At 34.2% G+C, this 24028-nt stretch overlaps 2 protein-coding genes across 2 annotated transcripts; one reads left to right on the forward strand and one right to left on the reverse strand.

Moving 5' to 3' along the window:
* The first annotated feature begins 10729 nt into the window (after positions 1–10729).
* LOC118028595 (uncharacterized) lies at positions 10730–11839 on the forward strand. The gene has a single exon (XM_035032241.2). It carries the CDS (start codon positions 10789–10791, stop codon positions 11524–11526), a length of 738 nt encoding a protein of 245 aa, XP_034888132.1. The 5' UTR covers positions 10730–10788; the 3' UTR covers positions 11527–11839.
* An 8424-nt stretch (positions 11840–20263) lies between these two features.
* LOC118028594 (lipid transfer protein EARLI 1) lies at positions 20264–20993 on the reverse strand. Its single transcript, XM_035032240.2, has one exon. The coding sequence runs from the start codon at positions 20889–20891 to the stop codon at positions 20466–20468; it is 426 nt and encodes a 141-aa protein (XP_034888131.1). The 5' UTR covers positions 20892–20993; the 3' UTR covers positions 20264–20465.
* Positions 20994–24028: the final 3035 nt, after the last annotated feature.

Consider the following 24028-nt stretch of genomic DNA (forward strand, 5'->3'; position numbering starts at 1 on the left):
CACTCTCCCAATAGTCTATTTTCACGGGCGACCTGCCCACACATTGGGTTTACCTGAGATCCCATCTGGCGACCTCATTCAACTGGAACGAAAATATTGCGTAACTCGGTTAACCTGAAATCCCATCTGGCGATTCCCTTTAACCAAAGCTACATGAGATCCCATCTGGCGACCTCATTCAACTGGAACTAAAATATTGTGTAACTCGGTTAACCTGAAATCCCATCTGGCGATTCCCTTTAACCAAAGCTACATGAGATCCCATATGGCGATTCCCTTTAACCAAAGCTACATGAGATCCCATCTGGCGACCTCATTCAACTGGAACTAAACTGTGTAACTCGGTTAACCTGAAATCCCATCTGGCGATTCCCTTTAACCAAAGCTACATGAGATCCCATCTGGCGACCTCATTCTGCTGGAACTAAACTGTGTAACTCGGTTAACCTGAAATCCCATCTGGCGATTCCCTTTAACCAAAGCTACATGAGATCCCATCTGGCGACCTCATTTAACCAAAACAAAAGAATGTGTAAAAAATGGTCTCATTGTACGGGTGACTAACCCTAGAAAAAAGCTGGTCTCATTGTACGGGTGACGAACCCTAGAAAAAAGCTGGTCTCATTGTACGGGTGACGAACCCTAGTGCTGCTGGTCTCATTGTACGGGTGACGAACCCTAGACAAGTGCTGGTCTCATTGTACGGGTGACGAACCCTAGAAAAATGATGGTCTCATTGTACGGGTGACGAACCCTAGAAAAATGGTGGTCTCATTGTACGGGTGACGAACCCTAGAAAGATGCTGGTCTCATTGTACGGGTGACGAACCCTAAAAAAATGCTGGTCTCATTGTACGGGTGACGAACCCTAGAAAAATGTTGTGAAGTGCGGTCTCATTGTAATGGGTGACCTACCCAGATAGAAAAAATGTGAAGTGTGGTCTCATTGTAATGGGCGACCTACCCAAAAAAATGGAAAAAATATGAAGTGTGGTCTCATTGTAATGGGTGACCTACCCAGATAGAAAGAATGTGAAATGCGGTCTCATTGTAATGGGTGACCTACCCAGATGAAAAAAATGTGGAAAACTGCGGTCTCATTGTCATGGGTGACCTACCCGGATGGAAAAAATATGATGAACGGTCTTATTATGATGGGCGACCTACCCAGATGGAAAAAAATGTGATATGACAAGTGTGAAAAATAGGACTTACCTGGCGAAGTCCTGAGGGGATGACAGAAGAAGGGCTGGAAAACTTGGTGCTTCCTGATAAGTCCTGATCATAGGATTCGAAAACTCGGTGTTTCCTTACTGCAAGGGTTGAAAACTCGAGGCTTCCCGATTGCAAGGTTGATCTTTTCATTTCTTTGGGATTTTCCTAATGGTAGGGTTCATCCCATCGTCCTTTTATTCCATGATCAAAACCGATTCTTTATTATCATCACCACCATGCTTCTTTCTTTTTCCACCATCTTGTTGGACCTCCTTAAGGATTTTCCTGTAACAATTCAAAAATATGTGCAAAAATTTTTTTTTTTTTTTTTTTTTAGGTTAGATGATATGCATGCATCCTTACCTGATTTGAAATATAGGTCCCCCCCTTTTTGATGCTCCATCGTCATAGGGTGCCTTTGTTTTCATTCCAAAGCTTTCCTTGCTCTTTCGATGCATTGGCTCATTCATGTGCAAGCCATCCACTCAGCTGCAAATGTAGTGCCCAACCCGGGCTGTCTTCGACAATTACTGCTTGCATCGTTCATCAAGCTTGACCCTGCCCCCAAGTGTGGTACTGCTTGATTCATCATGAAGGATTTTCTCCTGGCTTCTTTTGAGAATTATCCTCTGATTGATTGTGTGCATCATGCCAATACCCATCAAAATTGTTAATCAGTCATGAACTTGCCTCTATTTGAAACAGTACTCTTCAAGTACATGTTATCATCAGCCTTCTTGGAACTCATTCAGTCATCCAATCATGCATCTCATAGCTTGCAGTACAAAGGCTCATGGTTGTATGCTCAGTGCTCTTCTCATGGACTCCTTTCAACTCTTCTAATCAGATTGTGAAAAGAAATGTCTCATCCTCATCAATGATGCTGCTTTTATCACTCATACTCATGTAGTGAAGCACTCATCTGGCTTCAGAACAAGTTGTCCCACAATCAATCTTCGAGATGGGTGCCTTTCCGACATTCATTCAGTGCAGTTGTGTGATAACATCTGTCTATAACCATTGTTTCAAAGAATGACAATATGAGATTGTCCTTTAAGTTCAGCATTGTTCCACAGTCAGTCTTGGTGATGTGTATCTTTTCACCATTCAATTGCATTCATTCATGTATCCTCAACGATTGCTAGCCATGCTTCAAAAGATGATGGTATGAAAGTGTCCTTCAAGTACATCCTTGTTTCTCCATTGCTGACAGGGTTCCCTAGAGCATGGGCTATTTTGGAACGACATTGCCCCCAGTATCATCTGAATGTGCTCGTTCATTGATTATCTGTCTTTGAACATCATTGTCTTCAGTTCACTGATTCATCATTTAATCATCTTTCATTGCCTCATAGCTGATCTGAGCATTGCTTGTTTTTCCTTTTCAAGGTCTACTGTATTGCCCTCAGCTGCTCAACTTTTCAAGTAGTGTCGAGGATTTCAATGTCATTTCTATCAACGATTTTGCATACTCAATCAATGTTCTTCTGTGTTTGATAATCTTCCTTGTTCTGGAATCAACTCTCATACTTCAAAGATCTTGTCTATTCAAAGTCTAGTTTGTTGAAATGAAATCAGAGATGTCCTTTTTGAAAATCTTTTGAAAATCAAGCTTTTTGATCAAAGACCCAACACACGTTATTCGAAATACGCAGTCCTTTGATTGTCTTGTATTTTGAAAACAGAAATTGACCCAATATAGGATTAAAAATGGCTTTTTCCATGGTTCTTTGTATCAATTTGAATCCTTGATATTGGGTATATCATTTTATAGTCTATGATGAGGTGACCGTTGTATGAATTTCAAAAGAAACAAAAAATGCTCAAGTCAAAACTCAGGCTTTATCAAGAAAGGTTGTTTCTTTTCTTAGCATTTATTTTATCAACATGCATAATAACCAGTAGTTTAATTCATGAAGCCACGACTCTTATGGAAAAACTCTTCAAGTTTTGAGAGCGCCATTTATCGGTTCAAATTTCTTGCTTGATTAAAAAGGGCTTTTAAAAGCACGTAATGCAGGCTATGGTTCATGGCTATGAAAGAAAGGAATTTCACAGGCTCAAAAGGTGTTTGAGGGTTTCAAAGACCTAGGATCAACATCAACTATTCATCAACTCTTTTCTATTGTTGTCTTTGTAGAGGAAACGACATATAACCTTGTTAACCTCAAAGTTTAGAGTTTTCTTAACATAAGTCATAATGCAAATCCACATTTCCTTGATGAATAACCAACCTTAATCATCTGATAACATCAGAGGCTTTATAATGGACACCAAAAGTCACGTTTATAGCTTAGTCTTTTTTCTGGTATTGACTTTTGTTGTGCCTTTCCTTGATTGAAATTTCTTTTGCTCTTTATAGACTTGATAGGCGTTCTCCTTCCTTTACCTTTGACTTGTATTTAAGTGAAGGTAATTTCAACTTCCCCTTTTTTTTCGTTCTCTTTTTTTCATAGCCTTCCTCAAAACTTTCTTATATGCCCCCAGTCTATGTGTCTACTTTTAGCTCTCTCTCAATCATTGCACTTTTGTTCTAAGCCTTCCCCTTTATCCATTAATCATATCAGTGTCTCCAACATATCTATCATTTGCCCCCAGTGTGGGGTGTGATCCTAGTCAGGGTTTTCATGAAAAGATATTTTATCCAGCTCAAAATGGGACTACAAGGGATATAATCTTTAGAAAGTGAAGGGAATATCAAAGATGGCCTTTTCTCATTTCAAGCAAGGTCGGTTAGAACCGATAAATTTTGATCTCATCCAGTGTAATGATTGGGACTTGTAAGAATCATGATTCACGAGTCCATAACTACCGAATCCACTACATGTCATTATGCATACTGTTAAAACTTAGCTATATGATGTGTGGTTCAGTTTCAGGAGGTATGAGTTCAAAATTGTTTAGTCACCTCATGTTGCTTTCAAGCATCGAGTCATTTCTGTAATCAAAACACTTTTAATCTTCCGGATTGATTAACCTTTATCGCATGTTGGAGTTTGATCAAAATATTTTGTCAGAATAAAATGTTAAACATCTGTTGATTTCAAAACAACAAAGAGACAAAAGCAAAGCATGTTTCGTTGAAGGATGAGATGTGATCCCAAAACAAAATGCAGAATTCCATAACAATATGATTGACTGTTCATCACCATTCTCGAATAAGCTTTTCTGGCAATATCTGTGTTTTGCAAAACATTCTCGATCACATGTGATTCTGAAGTTGTTCGGGGAACAATATAGCCAATGACACCCTTCTTCAACGACTCCACCTGTCTCTTGCTCACCAACTTTCAGACTCCATTCTTGCAATTCTTGAAACTGTTCACTTGAAATGGTTGAGGATCCCACCATGACATTACATCTCTTATCTGGATTATACCACTGAGAAATTGGTGGTTGCATGGGAATTTTTCGGAATCAAGCAAAATTATGGAATCTGGCAGATGCTGGTCGACAAACTTAAACGGCAGAGGAATGTCCCATCTTGGCAAAGACATTTAAGCAATTGATGCTACCGTGAGACCTGGCTATACCCCATAATTAAGGGTTCACACCGTCAAAGTCATCTCCTGATTCACCTCTCATCATTGTTCTGGAATCCATGGCAGATCCTTCACTCTTTCCTCTCTTCATAGCTTGTTCAAATCTTCGGCAAATCCTCACAACATTATTTCAATCTTCCAATGTTGCTATGGTTGGTTGAGGATTGTTAGAAAACTTTCCAACAGCTTGGTAATCTTGGCAGCGCCTAGAAACTTGTAGTATCGCCACTACCGACGTGTGGAATCATGTCTTATCTCTTTTATGGGAGAAAATGATGGACATGAATCTCCTCTATTTCTTCTTTGATTCCTCTCGAACGGTGCAGCAAACAAGCACCAATAGAGGAAGTCCTGCTCTGTTGAAGTTTCAGTATTCTTCATGTTTGTTAGTCTAGGCATGTCTCTTCTCTCTACTTTTGTGTTTTAATACTGACATTGTTGGAGAGAAATCATAGATGATCTGAAACTACTGTATTCCTTCTTGGATTTCCCACTTGCGGATCCACAAACAGATTCCTGCCGAGAGAGCTCTGCTACGTTGAAGTTTGAAGTCTGCTCATATTTTCCAGACCAGGTCTGGCTCTTCAACCTACTAAGATGTCTTCGTGCTGAAACTGATGAGAGAAACATTTGTAGCATATGCAACTTATAAATCCCCTCTTGCATTCCCAATTTGCAGAGCCATAAATGGATTTTTGTAGAGAGAGCTCTGCCACGTAGAAGTTCAGTGTCTAATCATGGTTTTTCAGACCAACATCTTGTGCTGCTGAAATGGAATTGAGCTCATAATTGGGGTAGCTTCAAAGAAGACTAATGCACCATGTACAAGAGGCTAGTAGTCATTTGGTTCCATTAGATGATGTGGAGGCAATGAACACTTAAGAGTGCAACAAAGCAAGAACCAAAGTTATCATTAGTTGATGACTGAAGGCATTGTTGTTGTTGTTCATGACTGAAAAGGAGAGGCAGCTTCAATTGAACGTGGACAAGCAGTGTTCCCACAGAAGACTGTGCAGACATTCTCTTTCCATTTAATGCTCAACACTTGCTCGAGCAAATCTGAGTCCAGCTACTTCGCCTTTGATGCTCCCCACCTCAATCTGGTAATGAGCCTCTATCTGACATTTTTCTTTGCTCCCATCATCTTTCTTTAATCACGTGCAGCACAGCTTGTGCGGGGGACCTAACTTTCAACCCGGTACATGCATGATAAATGTATGAATATGTAATCTATATGATGAACTTGCCCTTCGAGGGGTGACAATATGATCGTAACTCTTGTATGATGGAACAAGAATCATGATTTTTGCCCAAACTCTCCAATAAAAATTTTCGGAGTGACGGCCAATGCTTCAAGAAGGGTTTGCTCGGATGCAAAACAAATATTTACGGAGCATACATCCTACAGGCAGGTTCTATTCATTTTACGTGAGACAGGGTAGGTTTGCTACTTGGTCTCTAAAAGGGGTCTCTTGTTGTCCCAGTGATTGCCCTCGTAAAGGCAATATAGGGGCCCAGCAGGTAATTGGTTGGCACGTGTCCAACTATTACCAGTCTAAGCACTCAACGAAGAGTTGGGGTTTACACAAACTTCAACCTTGACTCAAGTCATAAGGTAAGCTGCTAGTCCCCCACCTAACTTAAAGCAGGTGTGTGCTTAACAAAAATTAAAACTTGTGATGCATGAGAGAATTATATACAATGCATGAATAAAACACAAATAAATAAAACAAAGCACAAAAGAAAAAAATAAAATTGAACACATCAAAACACAAAGCTTAGTCCGATAAAGTTGAAAACAATACCTTCCCCAGCGGAGTCGCCATCCTGTCGCACCCAAAAAAAAAAAAAAAAATCCTGGCGCGCGGCATCGGCTGGCGATTTTTCTCGTTGTAGCGTTTGCTTTGAATTTGTTCGTGGGAGTCGCCACCTAGTAATTTATTAAGGGCTACTAGGAAACCTGATGTACTGGTCTTGTCAGAGATCATGGGTAAGGGACTGATTGTGGTTAGGGAAGGTATTAGCACCCCTAACACGCCCTACCTGAGATAAGCTGCTTCGTGTTCTGATGTGATTTGAAAATTTAAAATATTAATTAAATTCTTAGGCTTGAATAAATCAGTTATTAAATCCCCGAATATATGTAGAAACTTGTCCTCATATTTTCATGGAAAATACAACTTGATTTTATTTGTCCTTGAGATATTTAACCATATTTAAATTAACAAATAATTCTTTTTGTATTTTTATTTTTATAACATAATAAAAAAAACAAACACACACACACAACCTTCTTTTTATTATTTATTTTTCTTCTTTTCTTTTCTTTTCTTTTCTTTTTTTCTTTTACATTACATTTATACAATAGAACAAATAACAAAAATTCAAAACAAATCAAATACAATAAAATCTAAATACACACAGCATCTAGAAATTACAAAAAGGAAAAAGGAAATCCTCGGGAACAGTGTTGCACAGCCCTGGGTGTCATCTGAACAGTGGCGGCGCGTGGACCTCACGCACCGCCGCCACTGGCGGTGCGTGGGTTCACGCGCCGCCCAGAAGAAAGAACGTGGAGCAGGGGGTTGGGTGGCTTCCTCCCCTCTTCGTTTTTCTACCGGGGATGACCTGAAAAATAACCAAAGCCACAACAAACAATTGATTTTAGTTTTTTATTTCATTGTCTTTGAAATCGGCTTCGGTTTTTTAGATCCACTCCGTTTCTCTGCCCCTTCCCTTTTCTGTTTCAGGTGGGTCGGTTTGCTATGGCTTTGTCTTCTGCAGCCCGTGGCCCCTGGAGTTGTTGCGGAGATGGGCGAAGTTGCTGGCGGCGTTGAGGCGGAGGAATGGACAGATCGGTGGCGGCGAGGTTGCTGCAGAAAGGGGATGCCTTCGGTGCTGCCTAGGGGCAGATCCGTGGTGGTCTGAGAAGATGATGGGGGCTGCTCTGTGGTGGAGGAGGAGCTGGATGAAGACGGCGGACGAATCTGGCGGTGGCTGGCTTCGGTGGGTGTCTCTGCTGGTGCTGGTGCTGTTGCTGAGGGAAGAAGGAGCGGCCGAGAGGGAGAGAGTTCTGGTGACCGGCGGCTGTGGGGGGAGAGGCAGAGGTGGAAGGTCCAGTGGTGGTGGCTCCGGCGTGCTGGGGAGAGTCTGAAAAAATGGCAGGGACGACCGGTGTGTAGAAGAAAAATAATCCGGGGGGGAAGTTTGGGCTCAAAGGGAAGAAGAGAAAAAAATGAGCGGCTGTTTGGGGGCAGGGGCTGTTTGGCTGGTTTCGAAAGAAGAAAAAAAAAAATGTCAAGGGTAGGGGGCGGTTGCCTTGAGAAAAATGAAAATGGCCAAAAGAGAGATGACGAGGAGATGGGAAAAAGGCTGTGGCTGTTGGCAAGCCAGCCGGGGAAGAGGAAGATGGAAAAAAAATTCAGGGGGGGGAGGCTAGCGGCTGCCTTTCGGTGAGGGAGAGAAAAAGCTAAGCTTTTAGGGTTTCAGCTGCCTCTCCCTCAAATTTCAAAATTGCCCTCATGTATCAAAAATTGCCCCCCCCCTTTGTAAGTGTTGGAAACCAGTATTTATAGGCAAAAAATATTGCCAAGTTTTCAAAATTGGTCCCTTAACTTTCTTTTTTGTAAAATTTGATTTTTCTTGTTTTTTTGTATTTTTTTGAAAACGAGCAATATCAACGTCGACTCGATGAGGAAAATCAATGATTTTAAAAACGACGCGTGAAAAGTCGAACGCGTTTGAAAATCTTTTGAGAAATTAAATTCTTTTTAAACGACGTTGAAAATGCTAAAATGACGAAAATATATTAAAAAACATATTTTTTGGATTTTCTTTGTTTTTCTCTATTTTTGGATTTTTTAAAAATATATAAAAAACATGGGTCAAAAATTGGGTAGCAACATTGATATGTAAAATTTAGACATGGCTGGATATATAAGAATTATTTTATGCTTAATTAAGATTCATACTTTATATTAACAAAAAAAAAAAAACCTAAATTTAGTAGCAATTTCTTAAGTTTCCTACAACTATTTTGACAAAAATGCCAGAAGATACATGAATCAGCTTTGTAGTAACGTTTATCTAACTGCAGTGAAAATGATATCAATTTTAATGGTAAATTTGAAAATCTTTACTGGCATTGGATCCTTAAATTTTTAAAGGTTTAACTTGGTTGTTAATTTGTTTTTTCTCATGTTGCTAATCACGGTTATAGTCTTAATTAAGAGAAGTTGTAAGAAAAAAATATTTTTTTTTTTTTTTGAAAGAAATCGACATATTGAAGGGACTACCAGAAGATAGTCAAAAGCAAAATACAAGAAAAAAAACAAAGAAAAAACAGAATAATACAAAAATAAAAAACAGACAATAAAAAATAAAAAACCAACAATTACAGATCAGAAAAAAAAATATTAGGATTAAACCAGCTGATACACCATTTTTAAAATCTTGATTTAATATTGTTATATCAACCTATAATATCTAACAACTTCAACTCAACTCAACTCAACTACAAAGGTAAAAAGTTATAACAAAATCAACATTTCTGTTCTTTATGATCTCGAGAAAGATTGAAAATGATAGAGATTAAATGATAGGAAGGAATCTTGAAATGCTAAGAAGATGGCTAATATTCCTGTGATATATATCAGGCTTCATTACAAAATAATTTACAATAAAAAAAAGGATCAAGGGCACCGAATAATCTTATCAATGCGCAAACCCGCAAATTTGAAGGGATTTCACTCTCTTTTACCGCTTCAATAGTTTCTTAATCAGTACTGCTCCAATCTAGATAGTTTTAAAACTTGACATTAGAGCCTTTGTTATTAATATTTTTAGTTTGATCATAAATATACTCTCTTTAAATGGAAAAAAACAAAAATATACAGGGAATAGTTCACATGTTTACATCGTGAAATGAACTGCAAAATAATGTACGTCCAGCACAGCTAACCCAAAGCTCTACCCAGCAAACTTTCAGACTATACCGTCGCGTAATGACAGAAATAATTAATAGATGATCAATGGACCAAAAGCAAGATCCTAGCCATGCCTGGCTGTGAACCCCATATCATCCATCCCTATATTTTCCTTCAAATATCAAATGAAGGAATATAATAAAAGAAAGATATGTTGATAACCCATAAGAGCCAAGAGCAAGAGATATACTTTTTATTTTTATTTTTTTGGATTTAAGAAAACCTATCTCTTGAAAAACATATTTTATAAATCTAGATAAACAATTAAAACTCCAATTATCTCATATTCTTATAAAAAGTATATATCTTTACTTGAACTTGAAACCTAATGGGCAGATCAAGAGATATACACTGCGACGTGCGAAGAAGAAAAGCAAGTGGCTAAAAAAACAGGGAAAATGGACAGAAAAATATGAAATTGAAGGAAACGAACAAAGAAAGAGCCATATGGAAATCTGTCAGAGCACTGACTAGTGACTAGGGCTCTGAAATTAACTAAACAAGTTCACGGATTGGACTGAACCACAGTCACGGATGGGGCATTGAAGTTTGCAAAGGACCTACAACGTTCCAAATTCTCCTATTTCGTTTCACAAAACAAAGTCTCTTGGATTTCTCGCTGTTAGATTTTTTTTATAATAAATTAGCACAACCCAAAAAACATTTAAAAAAATAGCATAAGTTTATCGATTACGCTGTTGTTAGCAACGACACAGTTTAAGTAAGTTGAGTTGTTACCCACAATTTAATGGATTGTGTTATTCTCATATTATCATAACTATGAAGTTCTATTTTTTCAAATATTGTTTTATGTTAGTCTGTGAAAACAGTTTTTTTTTTGCACATTGATATTTTTTTTAAAAAATCTCCATAATATTATATATTTTTGTACACAAATTGATGTTATATGCCTAGTTTTCACTTTCATATCATAAATGAACAGTCACGGGTTGGTCATAGATTCATCTATATAAACTTAGGATCACACCCCTTCACAAAAAACCCAAGTACAATTAGCAGTGTAACCTTCCAAGGAACCCCAAGTCATGGGTTCTAAATTTGCAGCCATGCTTTTCATCTTCATGATCTTCATGGCAATATCCTTGCCACCCATTTATGCTTGCACTCCTTGCACTCAACCACATCCACCATCATACCCTCACCCTCCAACCCGCCCAACCCGCCCTATAGTTCCTCACCCAAAACCACCAACCACGAAGCATCCACCGCATCATGGAGGCCACTCACCCTCCAAGAAACCACCATTGCCACCAGTAGTACTACCACCAATTATAATAAATCCCCCGCCAGTGATAACACCTCCAGTAATAGCACCACCTATAACAAACCCTCCTGTGATAACACCACCACCTTCTTCAAGCTACCCTCCATATCCACCCGGTTCTGGTGGTCCTCCATTTGGAGGAGGTGGTGGCGGAGGAGGAGGAGGAGGTGGAGGTGGAGGTGGAGGTGGCGGGGGTGGCAGCATTCCAGGGGTTAATCCTCCTCCAACAACCCAACCAACTTGTCCAATCAATGCATTAAAACTAGGGGCTTGCGTTGATGTGCTAGGAGGCTTGGTGCATGTTGGATTAGGGAACCCGGTTGAGAATGTTTGCTGTCCTGTGCTTAAAGGATTGCTAGAGCTTGAAGCAGCTATTTGTCTTTGCACTAGTATAAGGCTTAAGCTCCTTAACCTCACCATTTACATTCCTCTAGCTCTTCAAGTGCTGATAACTTGTGGACAGACCCCCCCTCCTGGTTTTGTATGCCCACCTCTGTGAAATTATTGTAGTTGGTCATTATAAAATAAGGTCATTTCAGGATTGTGAGGTAAAATGGTCCTGAAATGTTCTGTGTTTAGGTTTCTGCATGTTAGTCTTGTGAACTCGATCTAGGGTTTGGTTCTTCTCCGTGTTTGAAGATTTTTAATTACGTGTAATTTATTGACCATGGAAGCTCTCCCTGCCAAACATAAACATGCAGTCTATGTTTATGCATGCACGTATATGTATGGGTAGAACAAAAAAATTGGTCATCTCGTAAATGTAGACTTCTTTTTTCCCAGCATAATTCAATGACTTCTTTTATTAGCTATTGAAAAAATTGTAGCAGTATATGGAATTATTGCAGCTTTTGCAAAAGACTACACATATGGGCCCCAAGCTATTCTTTTTCGGCCATGCTCCCTGTAAAATAATCGGATCATTCTACCACCATTTTTTTTTAAGTGTATTAAGTTTACGCAAGAGTTCTGAGAATGTATTCTCACGCCTTTAGTTTCAGTTGACAACATGAGTGCTGCTCCTTCGAGAATAAGAAAAAATTATCTTAACTTAATATCTTAAATTATTAAATAAAATTTCAAGATATTATTTATATTATTCTCTATCATATCTTTTCAAGTGAAAACCCTTTAAGATTGACATTTGTACAGGTTTACGTTACCTTTTATTTAATTTTTATCAAATAAATAGAAATAATGAGATTTAAACTGGTAACTATTTAGTCATCAAGATTAATACCATGTCAAAGAGCTATCTCAACTTAATAACTTAATTAACCTTTTAAGTGAGATCTCAATATATAATTTATATTATTCTCTAACAAGTAGGGTCTTTTATATGGTGTCTAGTCTGAAATTTCATCATGATATTTTGTGACCCGTGAGAGTAAAACTAGGGTCATATTTGGAACGAGTACTTTTATGTAGGTTTGAGTTAATCATCCGGATTAATCACTCCAAAAATCAACAATATATGCTTTGTACGCAGAATTGGCTTCTTTAATTTACTCTTAGATCAGTGAATTCCATTCATTTATTAAGAAAATGCATACATATAAAATGCCCAGATCATTAATATTAATCATCGGTCAAAGTTTTCACACAACGGCCAGATTAACATTATGGTTTTTGTATATAGAAAAATACCATAATTATTGGTCAATTAGATATATGTAACATTTTGAATAAGTTTAAAAACTTTGAGGCATAATTCCTATCTAAAGAAAAGGCCCAGCCACACAAATGTTTACCATTATATATATAAAAAAAGAAAGTAAGAAAGGAGTTTATAGAAGTATTTTATGATGAAAATTTGAAATAAAATTAGTATATAACAAAGAGAAAAGATAAGTTTATATAATTGGATTTATCTTGCATGTGGGAAGAGAAACATAATAGTGCTGGAAGATTTCTTTGCTGTCATGAATCTTAAACATATATGATTATATGTTAAAGAATTATTTTAATATAAAAATTTAAATATTAAGTTAAGATTGTTATTCAATAAATATTTTATTAAAGTTTTGATGGCTAAATACTCGTGAGTTTTAAATTTTATTTAATAACTAAAGTTTTTAGTTAATATGTTTATTTTACATTGTATACATGTAAGACGACCTTATATCAAAATTATTCCGTGCATCTTGTATTTGTTCTTGATTAAGTTCCATCATTTTCATACTAATCTATGAAAAAGAAAAATCACATTTCTTTCTTGGAATCTTATCAATGGTGACTCATTACTGCAAGCTATGTAAGTAGAGACGTGGCATTGCATGCGTACTTCATATATAGCAATATAATTAACCGCATAAGTAACTGTTCAAAATATTTTATTCACCGACTGAAAAGCTGGAGAGCACTGAGGATTCTTCACGGGAATGAAATTTGTGGACTTAATATTCATCAAGAACAAGTGTATTATTGATTTCTTAAATGGGTTGATGTTATAACAAACAGATATATATATATATAGCAGTTCAAATGACATGTCGCTTTCGCATCATCATGTCTCAAGAACATATAGAAACAAGTATTCAACAAGTTTAGGATGACCATCATCATTAATTCTTGAACAATAAGCATGTTGGAGAGTTTCAATCAAGAAACTAATATGGAATCTTTGCCCTTTCGTGTAGCCGAGAAGTCGAATATGATGATATGAAATATTGACAGTTTTTCTTTCTGCCATGTGATCGAGATACGCGTTTTCCTTGATATATGGTATTGATGTTGAACAAATATTCTTAAATTGTTTTAATTTACTGATATTAAAAATAATATATTTTAGAGTAAAAAATAATTTAAAAAACAGTATAATTTTCAATTCACGAGCTGTGGAGTTGCGGTTGACATTAAATGTCTTGGTGCAATTAATAGATGAAAGATCTAATTAAAGAGGATACTGTCTGTAGCAGTTACTTTGACAAGTAGCATGCAGCACTCCAAGTAAAAGACAACACTTTTGGAAGATAAAGACATTCATGCTGTGGCCATCCCGCCATCCAAATGGTGGATTCATGTTCAATTATTGTCGACGATTTAAATTAATTCTGATTTTGTTCTATTAATCATGTTCTTTTTTATTGCTAATTTATTACGCACTGATCATTTGATTAACTATCGAAATACGTTAATGAATGAAGGAAAACTGGAAAAAAAAAAAAAAAACCCATTGATTTTGCACCGAAATTTGCGATCAAAATACTTTCGGTCACACACGTGTTTTCTCAAATTTTCATTTTTTTTTTTTGTGACCGCGTATGAGATCGTAAATTACACGGTCACAAAATTTCGATCGTGATTTTTTTTTTTTATGATAGAATTTTTTGACCAAGTTTTGATAGATTTTTGACTAAACATTGCAGTCACAAATCTATCAAAAACTTGTGAAATTTTAAAAATCTCAATATCTTTTTTATCCCTGTCATCTATAATTTTTATCTCTTGTTTTTTAATATATTTTTTAAAAAATAAAAAATTATAAAAATTTCCAAATGAAAAACTATTTTGACACAATTCAGTTAATTTTTTGTCATTTCATGATTTTTCAACCATTTTGCTTATCATATTTTTTATTGATGGATTTTCAAAAAAATCAAAAAATTTGATAAAGAAAATAAAATCAAAGAAAAAAAAATTGAGTGATCATTGTGATAATTGAGGAAGGGGTGGAACTACCAGAAAATTCACAAATACAAACATAAACATCAATGGAATATTTTCGTCAGTAGATTGCGGTGAGTTTTTTTGACTAAATATGTCCTCGCAGTATCTGTCGGTAAATACCGATAAAAATATTTCCTCAATATAGAACTAGAGAATTACAGTGGGAAAAGAATGAATAAAAAAATAAACAAAAAAGTATGATGACATGATGAAAAAAAAATATACCAATGGGATTACAAACAAAATTACCGACGGATTTAAACTCGTCGATTAAATTCGTCAGTAAATCCTTCATTAATATTTAATTTATGACCTGACGAACGACCCTCCTAGCTCTCTCCATCCCTCAATTTTTTCCCATCATTTTTCTCTGCAACAAACATCATAAACCCCCCCTAATTTTTTTGTTTTATCACAAATCAACCTTCCACTACAAATCCAGCCATCTCAACACTCAGTTTGTCAGCATCTCTGTCCTGATTTAAATTTTATTGAGAATTCTCCACTTCAAATAAACAAAACTATCCATTTTTTATTTTAACTTGATTTTAAAATATTAATTTCTATTGAATATTTTTATAGTATATATATTTTGTTTGAGTGTTTACTTACCATTTTCCCATGGAAATTTATTATATGAATGTATGATTTGTCCATGTTAGAGTTTGTTTTAGATTTTATAAAATTATATTTGTTTGTAAATTGATGAAATTTAATTTGAATTTGTGACTTAGGTGTTTTGTTATGAAATAAATAATAATTTATTTAACATGTTTGTTTTATATTTTGTCAATTTTATTGTTAAGTTAAGATTTTTGGTAAATGTATTGAAATTTAAATTTATATAGATAATTGATAATGAATTAGTTGTACTTTACCGAAGGAAACACCAACAAAAAAATTAAATATTAATTTTTAATTTTCCAAAGGTAAAGACATCTGTGATAAATGACAAGTTTTTGAATTTTTTTTATAAAGCTAAGAATTTCAATTAGACTTCACAGAAGGATACACCAATGAAAAGAATTAAAAATATTAATATTTAATTGATTGTTAATAAAACCATCGATAAAATAACCTTAAATTAAAATATTAGAATCTCTAAAATCAGAACAGACAAATACATCTCTTTTTCTCTCTCTTTCTCTGCAGCATTAACTCTGTTTATCCCACATCTTCATCTTTCTTTCTCTTCTCTCTCTCTTTCTCTCCTAACCCATTCTCTTTTTCTTAATGCATAAGATGTCTTTTCCTTTGTTCTTCTTTTCTTCTTCTCTTGTTGTTTAATGATTAGTTCAATTTCTATTTCTCTTCACAGGCTCGCTCGAGAAAACTCAACATTAAGATAAAATTCTTCTTTTTCCTTTTTTGTTTTGCATTTTTTTATATTTTTTGTTTATTAGTAATTGTATAAATGTTATTGGGAATTGTTTTTAAATCTTTCTATTCTTTAATGATTGTATATGGATTGTTGGAATCTTTTTAATTAGTTTTTTAATTTTATGTTTTTTAATGATTGTATATAGATTGTTGTTTTTTTTTTAAAGTTTTATGATATTTAATGATTTTATATATGTTGTTGGAATTTTTTTTATTTTTTTGAATTTTCTATTCTTTAATGATTATATATAGATTGTTATAATTTTTTAATGTATTTTTGGATCCAATTGATAAATCAATTTATCATTAAATCTATAGAGATGTAAAAATAAAAAAACATTGACAAGCTCTTAAACCAAAACCATTTCACTTATTAGTTTATGATAAATTGTCTTCAGCACCTCTAATTAAATTATTCTTTGTGTATGTAAAGTTATTGCTCTAAGCTTTTAATCATAGTGTAATACTGTGGAGAATAAGCTCCTACATATCATCCTCAAACATCAGCTTGTTTCTTGTAGTCCAAACCCCTTAAAATATCATATGATAATATTATTAAAATATTACACCGAAACTTATTTTTATCATATCATATTATTAACTGATTATTATTTGATTTATTCTATTTAACATGTATTTAGAGATATCAAACCAGTTTTGAAATTGTTGCCACAGTCTTCACGTGTGGTAATAATAAAGAGAAAATGATTATCATGCTATGTTTGATGGTTATAAAAGAGACATATTGCTTAGCTAAGATGTATCAAATAATGACATGATAGGAAAGATCTAGTACAAGCTCTATCATTCCTGCAGTAGCAGTTATATAAGATGAACATTTCAATTTTTGTTGGGGAAAATCCTTTCCAGAAAAGGAAAGAGTAAGGGAAGTTTCCTTGAAAAAAAGATTGTCGTTAGTAGTTAGTTAATTTACCAAAGACAATATAAGATGATGAAAGACTCCACTTTAGGTGGAGCTAAAGACTTCCATATATAAGATGAAATGGGAGAGCAACCCGACAGCAAGATGTCATCTTGGATCAAATTAACACGAGATTGAACCTAGAATATCCCCTTCGTGTCAAGGAAATAAGCTTTTAAAAGGCTCTATTGGAAACAATGTTTTTATTCATGATATTTTTATCTTGCGTTTTTTTTTTTTTTTCCTGTATAAAGGATAACTTTTTTTATCCTTTATTCGCTTCTCTCTCTGTTTGGTACTTTTGCTGCCCCCCAAGAGAAAGGCATGCGTGTCATGTAAAAATAATGGTAATATAGTTTTATTATAAATTGGGAGAATGATATTATCATTATACATGTATATTAAAAGAAAATAATGTTTCCTATAGAAATAGCATAATTGTATTTTTTAATTTTTTTCTATTGAAACAGTACTATAGTAGGTAAATCTATAATTTTTTGGATTTTGTTTTAAAAAACAAATTTACCATATATTTATTTTTTCTTTATACTTGTATATTTATCACTTTGCACGGCATATTTATCACCATTTTTTTTTTATCTTCATGTTTTTAGTTTTTTCTTTTTTTATTTACAATTTTTTTTTTTTGAAAAAAATGTTATTTTTTATTCTATACACTTGGAATATTTATCATTCTACACTTAGCCTATCTATATTATTATTTTTTCTTATATTAATTCTTTTGTAATTTTTTTTCTTTACACTTTTGTTTGAAAAATTATTATACGAAGACTATAGCAATTGCAACATTATTACTTAATTTTTCTATTACTTAAGAAATTAAATTGAAAACCGTCAGCATCTTTATTAATATATATGATCTTCATTTAATTTTATTATATGTAAGTATCGGCTTTTTGATTTACAATTATGTTTTTTACCCAATGTCAAAAATCACGTTAACAAGACTTACACTTCATTCTTTTGCATTAGAAAAAAAAATATTTTACCCCCATTGAGGCGAATTGAATAAACACGTTAACTTTTTCTCTTTTTTTTTTTGCTTTTTATTGGCACAAATGGTTCTCAATTTATGTAATTATAGGCCTTTTTATTTATTATTATTAATTTTTTTTTTTTGTAAAAAAAACATGTTGAAAAAGCATGCATATTATTTTTTTTGCTAAAAACATTTAATCTGATTTGTGGCGAAACGTAGATCAAATAGCTATTACATATACTAAAAGCAAAAGTTGTTTTTCTGTAAAAATGGTATAATTGTGAAATTCTCTAATTTTTTTACTGTAGCGGTGGCAAATCTATATTTTTTTGGTGTTTTTTTGAAAAAATAATTTTGCTTATATTTTTTTTCCTATTTATATTTATACTTGGCATATTTATCACTTTACACTTGGATTATTTATCACCATTTTTTTTGTTCTTATTTTCATTATTTTGTATTTTTTTAGTTTTTTTTTTGTTCTTTACATTTTTTTTTGAAAAAAAATTATTATTTTTTATTATTTACACTTGAAATATTTATTACTCTACACTTGACCTATTAATACCATTTTTTTTCCTTATCTTCATTCTTTGTAATTTTTTCCCTTTTTTTTACACTTTTTTTGAAAAATTATTATACAAAATGAAAAGAAAATGATATTTCACTGTAGCAATTACAACATTGTTTTTTTTTTTTTTCTACAATGTTAAAAATTAACTTAAGATCTTACACTTCTTTATGAACACATATGATCTTCTGTTTTATTATAAGTGAGAATTGACTTTTTTATTCACAACTATATTTTTTACATGATATAAAAAATAAGTTAATAATACATGTTCATTCTTTTTTGTCTAAATTTAACCCATATCAAGCCGCGTTGAATAGATGCGTTAACATTTTTTCTTGCATTTATTGGCATAGATGCTTCTTGATTTGTGTAATTACATACATGCATAAGTTTTATGATTACGATTTTTTTGTAAAAAAACATATTGAAAAAGTTTGTGTATTCATTTTTTTTTTTGCTAAAAATAAATTATCCAACCCGTGATGAAGTGCAGGTCAAATAATTAATTGTCCCTGTTTTGATGTGATAAACATGATTCTAAAAAACAGGCATTACATTACATGACATCCATTATGGTTCGTTTGTTTTTGCCGTTTAAATTATTTTTATGTGTTTATATTGTTTTGATTTGCTGATATTAAAAATAAATTTTTTTTAAAAAATATATATAATATGTTTATGTTTTTCCAAGCCAAAAAAAAAAAAAACTTTAAAAAACAACAGATACAACAATACTCATATATTATAAATTTTGCATTCCGTAACGTTATAATTAATCTGTTTATAATGGGTTTTAGAATTTCTTGTGGCAGCGGCCATAGCAATAACACTACCTAAAAAATCTTGAAATTACTATATTTTTTTTTCTTAAATTCTTAGATAAGGAGCTTCACATAGAAACAAAAGATCCCTGATAATTCTCGTTTTGGAGAGTTAGTGATTAACTTTGTAATGTCTAGTAGAGAAGTAATGTGTTTATGGTGACTATTTATGTTTTTTTTAATCTGGAAATACTAATAATATGTATTTTAGTGAAATTCAATCAAATCAATGATGTGTGTGTGTGTATTTACAAATATTTTGCAAGCAAGATGGTCATGATCGTTATATAAAATCTGTGGCAGCCCGTATTATACAGCGACTGTAATTTAAGACCACGGTACTGTATGTTTCAATATCCGATAATCACACAACATAAAAACTAATCATGGTTTGTTTTTTCCAAACTAGATGTCATGACAGGACTCAACTGAACCATTTCTGAAAATTCTATGGTTATTTCAGTAATTATAAAGGAAAACTGTCCGTTCTGAAAAGTTGTACAACTTTTATGGAAATTAGTTTAGGCGTTGCAAGTGAGGCAAATTAATATTTTTCAACTCGGTTAAATTAGACTCGTCCGTATTGGGCTGTAGTATACTGCTAGTACTGTAGATGGGGTGGGAAGAGAAGAGTTTCTTTTTCCTTTTTATTAACTATTATTCTTTTGATTAAGTGATAATAATAGTAGATTTGGATCATACATGGTATACACTTGTTTTTGGGGGTAGGAGGAGCACTAAGCTAAATATCTGTTTTGGGAGAAGATTTATGTATGCTTAACATGCAATATGCAAATCGTGCACGATTTTAATTCAAAGGATTTGTAATGACAGAAGTTTGAGCAATTATTACACGTTAAACATAATATATATCAAAGGAAACGTTTATATATTTCACATAGTATAAAAAACATGATATAACATCAAGGAAAACTAATAAAACTTATTCGTGGTAGCTGAATAAAAACAGATAAAGCACAGTACAAGCGAAAACAAGCAGCTGTTTTCCTTGTATCACACAATTCTTAATAGAAAACATACTTCAAAGCATGCAAAGGCGTCCGAAATATGCTTAGGAACATTGGAAGTCTTTGGGAACTTTCTTTCCACAGACATTGAGAAGCAAGCTTAGAGAGAGTGGGATGTTAAGGTTGATACCCAGGATGTTAGCTTTGATGGCAGTGCAAAGGCAAACAGCAGCCTCGAGATCAAGAAGGCCTTGAATGACACTGCAGCAAGGCTTTACAGGGGGTTTGCCAACGGTGACATTAAGCAATGAACCGAGCAAATCAGCACATACACCTAATTTAAGTGCATCTTTAGGGCACTTTCCACCGGGAGGGCTTGGTGTTGGTGTTGGCTTTGGCTTTGGCTTTGGCTTTGGCTTTGGTTTTGGTTTAGGAGACGGGCAACCCCCTCCACAGGCAGTGACTAGGGAAAAGAAGAGGAGGTTGAGTGCAAGAAAGAGAGCAAGTGATGCTGTGCTTTTGGAAGCCATTTCTATCAAAAGCTAATAGCTCCTTTTGAATTTAGAAGCTACAGCGAATACTAGCTAATAGAAGCTATAGAAGAGAGAACTTTAAGTGATGGGAATATGCACCAAAGGAGTGGCTTTTTATAGGGCTCAAGGAGGTCCTGTCGGTTAATTTGATGTTGAGACAAAATAATAAATTGAATTTCTGCCAAAAAAACAAATTGAAGAAGTCCATGCACCCATGTGTGACTAGGGAATTTAGCTGGCAGCAGACAGGTGGAATTTTAGGCAAACTTTTGGATGCTTGTGTTTTGGCTAGGGATTGCAAATTGCCATGTTCCTAGCTAGGCCCTAGCAACATTACCATGGATCATCCATAGTTAGCCAAGATCTCACTATTCCTGTGCATCCAGTGCTGAATAAAGATGTTGTGGTTTTTTTAATAATTCATGCATGAAATAACGTTAAGCGTCTCCCTGCATCTCATGATCCTTTGGTTGTGTATGAGATCACATGTCCCATGTCATCTGTGGTGCAGGGTTGGATTTAGCTAAAAGAACAAAGCATTTACTCCATCATTCTCTTACATCCCTTCTATATTACAGGCAAGATCCTACTGCTGAGGACAAATTGGTTTTCATGATTACAAGTTGTTCCCAGCTCTCATCCTTCAAGACGCTTCTTCTTTACAATTGACTTGTACTTAATCCTTCACTGTTTCGTTTTTTCCCTCCCTAACAGTCCGAATGGATTCATTATGAAAACGAGGGTGCAAAATATAGAGCTTGCCAACAGAAAGCATCAGTCGAACAAAATAAAATAAGCATACAAGGTAAATAAATTGACACTGACAAGGTTAAGCACAACTCGACTAGTACGATGGAGGTACTATCCATGGATGAATCTCAGAAGATCCATTCCAATCAAATCATACATAAATTTTCAGAGATAAACCTAGTGCCACCAAAAAAAAAAAAAAGATTTTGTGTTTTTTGTTAAACGCATCAGACATTTCTCAGCGACAGCGGAAAGAAGACCGATAAGGTGGGATCCGAAGGCTCCGTCTAATGGCGAGCCATAGTTTCAATCACAGCAAAGTTTTTCTATGATCTCTTAAACCGATTTCAGTGTGAAACAAAAAGTTTGCCTTTTCTTTTTACTGTTAATTAGTGTACTATTTATGAAAACAAAACTTGGAATTTGTCCCTTTACATAAATTATGGGAATGAACACACTTCCAACTTGGCTTATTTGATTCTCGTGGAAGTTAGATGGGATCGTGTCACGGGCAACCCTAAAACCCACCCCATGGGCTCCACTACGGATTTTGATGAAATTATGCATGCTATCAGCCGAAAAAATGTTAACTTAAACCATTGTCGTGATCTGTTAATTTTCCCTTCATTCACACCGTGTGGAGCCAGTTTTAGCTCCACTAGCTTTGTGTCTGATGGAATTGCTCGACCAAGACAGCAACCCATCTTGCAGACCGTATATGATTTGATTTTAATTATTGCTTTAATCACTAATCACACAGATCAGTACATGATTCCAATTGGTTATGTCTTGATCTACAGAAGATCATGAACGCTTACGTGATAATGATGCGTATTTAGAAACTCGAAGCTGATAAGAATATATTACAAGTATATGTTTAGTGCATTTCTCTGTTCGGAGGTAGCCCTTTGTCAGTATTATGTGTGATCACTAGCCAACAGAAAATTAAGGCCAGCCTGATCCATTGGAAAATTCTCTAACTTCTTCAACTGATTCCTGACAAGGTTGTGCAGAAGATTAAATGCAGAACAAAACAATATTTGTTACTTTGATTGAATCTACAACATTGTTAATGGCATTAATTAAGGGAATGTTACGATTGGCACATGTACCTCTTTTATTATTATTATTATTATTATTATTTAATTTTTCCATTGAATTTTTAAATATTCTATTTTTCATTCTAGATAAAAATAATTTTTAAAAAATTAAAATGATATTAATACCACTATATATATATCTCCCCCCTCACCTTTTTTAAAATACAGAAACAAAGACGCCCATTGTATATCTCCCCCCTCACCCTTTTTTTTTTTTTTTTTTAATTTCCGTCGAACACTCATTTCCCTCATCTCACTATCCAAAAATTAGGCTTTCCCTTATTGTCATTGTCAGCCATACTTACCACCACCACTGTCACTTCACATGAGCCCTCCCTCTTATTTCCAAAAATCAGACATTTTTCTTGAAAATCCCCGACAACATGCAGGAACCCATCAACGAATCACATAAAATTAAAACCAAGTAAAACCAAGTAAAACAACATTAGAATAAATCATCATATTAAACAACTATACAAAACAGTGTAGATTCCATGCAAATGACAAATAGTAGAGAGATGCATTTAAGATGGGCAGGGCAGACTTAACACTTGTAAATACACATTTTTTTGTTGATTTTTTTTAGCGTCAATTCTTAAGGATATAAAATGTTATTGCAATCAAAGTATATAATTGAAAATATAATATTTAAAAATATAGCTGTAAAGTTAAAAAAAAAGGGATCAAATCTTTGGGTGTTAAGTGTAATTTTCCCTTTTAATAATTAGAAGAAGGTGAAGAATTTTTCCAACGATTTCGTTATTCACTTTTTGGTTAAAAGATTACTATCTTAGAAAGTCTTTTGGACGTCTTTTTTTCTGGAGGTGGCTATCAGCACAACGCTATCTATATCTACGTTAGTTTAGCTGCACCTTGTCTTAGTTGAATATCCCCTTCCTTAAGGAATCCTTTTTGAAACGTTCACTTGGCTATTTTTTACTTAATCGAATGATCATAACCCATTATTATATATATATATATACATAGTACCGAATACGATGGGCTCATGGTTCTTGACCCAACAATTACCTTTTCATATACCAATTAGCCTTAGCATATACCCAAGCTCAGTGGAGATGAATATGATAACTTGCTAATCCATGTTCATTTAGATTTAACAAGTGGTTGAAACCTATGATGTTGGGCATGACAATTCATTAGATTTATGTTTATTTGGGTTTAACACATGACCGATCCTAAGTAATTGGGTCTAGAAGCTTGCCAGACCCACACTTACTTGAGCTCTACACATGGCCGAGCTCAAGTATATTGGGTCTAGTAGTT

This window comes from Populus alba, chromosome 3 (assembly GCF_005239225.2).
Source record: "Populus alba chromosome 3, ASM523922v2, whole genome shotgun sequence".
In the NCBI taxonomy this organism is placed as follows: Eukaryota; Viridiplantae; Streptophyta; class Magnoliopsida; order Malpighiales; family Salicaceae; genus Populus; species Populus alba.